Raw genomic sequence first — 4694 nt, forward strand, 5'->3', positions numbered from 1 at the left:
TGCTAAACATGAACTTAAACCTTTGTTTACATGGAATCACATCTTTAACAAGAGTTTTAATAGTGTTCGTCATGGCTCCTACCTATTGTAAACTTAAAGACGCTATCATTCTACAAGCATACTATAAGCATATGTCATAGGATTTGAGACGTACTTAGCTCTTCGGAAAGTGAGATGTGATATTTCCCCCCCTTAAGAACATTCGTCGTCAAATGTTTTAGAGAACGTGAGGTATACTTGCTTATGCACATTTCAGAGGAAATTGCGGCAGGGTTTCCCCTGTAAATTGGGTACTATTAATGCCTGCACACAGCAAACCCAATCTACATGCCATACATGATACTATATTCGTCAACACATAATCATACAGTAACATAATAGCATTTCCCATTATATTGCATCTCAAAAAGTTTAAATATGACTTTTACCTTGCAAGTCATTTGTTGGTAGAGCGGAATCTTGTAAAGTTCCTTCTAGGATAGCATCATCTACATTATAGAGCAAAAGTTACATTTGAATCTTAGCGTACTTGTTTAAGTTAATGTCATTGAGGGAGATTGAAGGATGTCTAGTTATTAAGTACTTTTAGCAGGGAATAAGTGAGCGTATTTGGACTTCATTTCCCCCTCGGCTTCCCATGTCATCTTTTCCCTGTTCTTAGTTCTCCACAGAACCTTTACTAAAACCACAGCTTTGGTTCTAAGTCTATGGACCTGTTTGTTAAGAATGGCAATCGGTTTTTCCTCATAGGATAAGCTTTCCATAACTTGTATATCGTTGACAGGTACTATTCTGGAGGGATCTCCGATACATTTCTTCAACATAGATACATGAAAGACTGGATGGACTGCTTGCAGTTCTGATGGTAGCTCCAGTTCATAAGCTACCTAGCCTACTCGTCGGATGATCTTATAAGGTCCGATGTATCTGGGACTGAGCATCCCTTTCTTACTAAACCTCATTACGCCCTTCATAGGTGATATTTTCAGAAACACCCAATCACCTACCTGAAATTCCAATTCTCGTTGTCGTACATCTGCATAAGATTTCTGACGACTCTGAGCTGTATGTAAACGTTCTTGAATAATCTTTATCTTTTGAATAGCCTGAGGTATAAGATATGTCCCAAACAAACTTGCTTCTCTGACTTCAAACCAACTGACAGGAGATCTACACTTCCTAGCATACAGAGCCTCATACAGAGCGATTTTGATGCTGACGTGATAGCTATTATTATAGGCAAACTCTATAAGAGGCGAATGATCATCCCAACTTCCTTTGAAATCAAGTACACATGCCGGTAGCATATCTTTCAAAGTCTGAATAGTTTTCTCAGCTTGTCCGTCAGCCGTGCTAAGATTTACTTGAGTACCAAGACTTTTTTGAAAAGGTTTCCAGAAATTTGCCGTAAACTGAGCGTCTCTATAAAAAATAATTGACATAGGGACACCATGAAGGTGCACAATCTCTTTGATGTACAACTTGGCACAATCTTCAGCAGTATAAGTAGTCTTTACTGGTAAGAAATGGGTTGATTTGGTTAGCTCATCGACGATCAGCCAAATAGAATCAAACTTGCGATAATAATGGGGCAATCCAGTAATGAAATCCATACTAATCACTTCCCATTTCCAAGCCGGAATCTCCATTTCCTATAATAAGCTGCTAGGTTTCTGGTGTTCAATCTTCACCTGTTGGCAAGTGAGGCATTGAGCTACAAAGATCGCAATATCTTTCTTCATATCGTTCCACCAATAGAATCCCTTTAGGTCATGATACCTCTTTGTGTTGCCAGGATGAATAGAATATCAGGATATAATGAAATTCTGACATAATTCTGTTCTGAAGTCCAGCTACATTTGAAACACACAAACAACCTCGATGTTTAAGAACTCCATCTGGATCGAGTTCAAAGCCTGAAATCCAGTTTTGTTGAACTCCTTCCTTGAGATTGACCAGAATTGGATCTTTATACTGCTGAGCCTTTACTTCTGAGGCAAGAGTCGATTGTGACATATTCTATAGGGGAACCCAAGTATTTTCTGAATCGAATAAGTGAACTCCTAGGCTTGCTAGGCGGTGAAGTTCTTTAGTCATTTTCAGCTTTTCAGCTGGCACATGAACTAAACTACCCCTCGACTTGCGACTTAACGCATCAGCAACAATATTGGCTTTTCTAGGATGATATAAGATATCAGCATCATAATGTTTCAGCATTTCGAGCCATCTTTGTTGCCTCAAGTTCAACTCCTTTTGCTTAAATATATATTGAAGGCTTTTGTGATCTGTATAAATATCAACATGAACTCCATATAATTAACGCCTCCATATATTCAAAGCATAAATTACCACCGCTAACTCAAGATCATGGGTTTGATAGTTCTGCTCATGTTTCCGCATCTGCCTAGAGGCATAAGCGATCACCTTACCATTTTGCATTAGTAGACATACCAGACGTGTGCGTGAAGCATCACAATATATAGTGTAATCCTCAGTGCCTTCTGGAAGGGTAAGAACAGGGGCGGACCTCAATTTGTCCTTCAATTACTGAAAACTCTATTCGCAAGGTTCTGACCATTGGAACTTAGTCACCTTATGAGTTAACCTTGTCAACGGGGCTGCTATAGAAGAGAATCCTTCCACAAATCTCCAATAATATTCTGAAAGTCCTAAGAAACTTCGAACCTCTGAGGCTGTTGTTGGCCTGGGCCAATTCTTAATGGCTTCGATCTTCTGATTATCAACTTTAATGCCCTCGTCAGGCATAATATGGCCTAGAAAAGCCACTGAAGTTAGCTAGAATTCACATTTGGAGAAATTTCCGTACAACCTTCGATCTCGCAATGTTTGCAACATCTTCTGAAGGTGATCAGCATGTTCTACTTCAAAACTAGAATATACCAGGATATCGTTAATGAATACAATAACAAAGACATCCAAGAAGGGCCGAAATACAGTATTCATTAGCGCCATGAATGCCGCTGGAGCATTTGTCAACTTGAAAGACATAACTAATAATTCAAAATGCCCATATCTCGTTCGGGAAGCTATCTTTTGAATATCTTTGCCTTTTACACGTAGTTGATGATACCCTGACCTTAAGTCAATCTTCGAGAAACATTTGGCACCCTGCAGCTGATCAAATAAATCATCAATTCTGGGCAATGAATATTTATTCTTAATAGTCACCTTGTTTAGTTGTCGGTAGTCAATACAAATTCTTAGTGATCCATCCTTCTTGCACAAAAATAACACTGGCGCTCCCCACAGAGAAGTGTTGGGCCTAATGAAGCTCTTATCTAGCAAGTCCTGCAATTGCACCTTGAATTTTTGCAATTCAGCAGGGGATATATGATAGGGAGGAATAGAGATGGGCTGAGTGCCCGTATACATATCAATCGCAAATTCGATTTCCCTTTCGGGAGGAAGACCTGGTAATTCATCGGAGAATACATCCTGAAATTCATTTACAACTGGAACAGACTGTAGAGTTGGTGGTTTGGCTTCAGTACTCCTAACTCGAACCAAATGATAAATATAGCCTTTGGAGATTATCTTCTGCTCCTTAAGGTAGGAAATAAACCTACCCTTCAGTGTGAGGTATTGCCTTTCCATTTAAGGATTGGCTCGCCAGAGAACTAAAATTTCACGGCTTTAGACTAACATTCGACATCGGCATAGTAAGAAGCTGGCCAATCCATACCCATAATGGCATCAAAGTCCACCATCTCTAGTTCCATTAAATAAGCAAGAGTTTCGCGGCAACATATCGTAACCACACACTTATGATAAATTCGTCTCGCAATAATAGGTTCCCCGACTGAGGTAGAAATGGAGAAAGGCTTGGATAATGATTCTGGCTTAATACCAAACTTGACAACAACATATTGAGTAATATAAGATAATGTGGAACCTGGATCGATTAAAGCATAAACATCGTGAGAATAGATGGATAAGATACCTCTCACAACATCTGGGGATTAGTCAAGATCCTACTGCCCTGTGAGTGCATAAATACGGTTCTGAATGCGGCCTTAACCAGATGTCTGACCTCTGCCCCTACCTCTACTTTCCCGGACTGGAGAAGAACCTTACACAGGAGGGCGAACAGAATTCGAAGACCCTACTACCGAACCTGTCGGCTGCACCAGGCCACCCCTACCTCGAGACGGACAATCCCGCATAACATGATTAGGCTGCCTATAAATGTAGCACACCCCCATACCTTGGTGGCACTGGCCAAAGTGGCCCTCACCACACTGATCACAACGGGGCAATGGGGGTCGTGCCTGACTGGACTCTCCCCTGTAAGAAGAAGCTGGTGCCCTCGAACTCTGACCAGGTCTAGAATAAGTGGAACGGTCATAACGCTGCCCCTGAAACCGTGAAGGTGCACTAACTGATGAATGGGCTGCTCGTCTGGAGGAATGAGGCTGATAACCTCCCTGATAATCACTTGAATAACCTGCGGACCTTGCCCGCTTATGACGACCCCTATCTGGATCTTGCTCGGCCTGCTGCTGATGCTTATGATCCTCCAGATTCTGAGCATATGCTTGAATATGAGCAATATCCATACCGTCCTGAAGTGAGGCTGTCAAACAATCAGGTGAGGCCCAAGCCCTATCACAAAATGATGTACCCTATTTTCCATTTCAGCAACAATTACCGAGGCATATCTATCCAAATAGTTT

The 4694-nt window shown here is 41.1% G+C and overlaps 1 protein-coding gene across 1 annotated transcript; it reads right to left on the reverse strand.

Moving 5' to 3' along the window:
• Nucleotides 1-241: 241 nt before the first annotated feature.
• LOC132639537 (uncharacterized) lies at nt 242-1649 on the reverse strand. Its single transcript, XM_060355980.1, has 5 exons — nt 1299-1649; nt 1008-1106; nt 584-815; nt 429-488; nt 242-303 (listed from the first exon to the last, which is right to left on the reverse strand). The coding sequence occupies exons 1-5, from the start codon at nt 1647-1649 to the stop codon at nt 242-244; spliced, it is 804 nt and encodes a 267-aa protein (XP_060211963.1).
• Between the last annotated feature and the right edge of the window lie 3045 nt (nt 1650-4694).

The sequence above is a fragment of the Lycium barbarum genome, chromosome 5, assembly GCF_019175385.1.
Source record: "Lycium barbarum isolate Lr01 chromosome 5, ASM1917538v2, whole genome shotgun sequence".
NCBI lineage: Eukaryota > Viridiplantae > Streptophyta > Magnoliopsida > Solanales > Solanaceae > Lycium > Lycium barbarum.

What these genes read in the sequence shown, in the direction of transcription:
- LOC132639537 (XM_060355980.1), bottom strand. Translation starts at nt 1,649, where the DNA reads ATGGAGATTCCGGCTTGGAAATGGGAAGTGATTAGTATGGATTTCATT. An exon ending in AACGAGAATTGGAATTTCAG is followed by an intron (nt 816 to 1,007) that starts GTAGGTGATTGG and finishes TCTATGTTGAAG; the next exon opens with AAATGTATCGGAGATCCCTC. An exon ending in TCACTTATTCCCTGCTAAAA is followed by an intron (nt 489 to 583) that starts GTACTTAATAAC and finishes TCTATAATGTAG; the next exon opens with ATGATGCTATCCTAGAAGGA.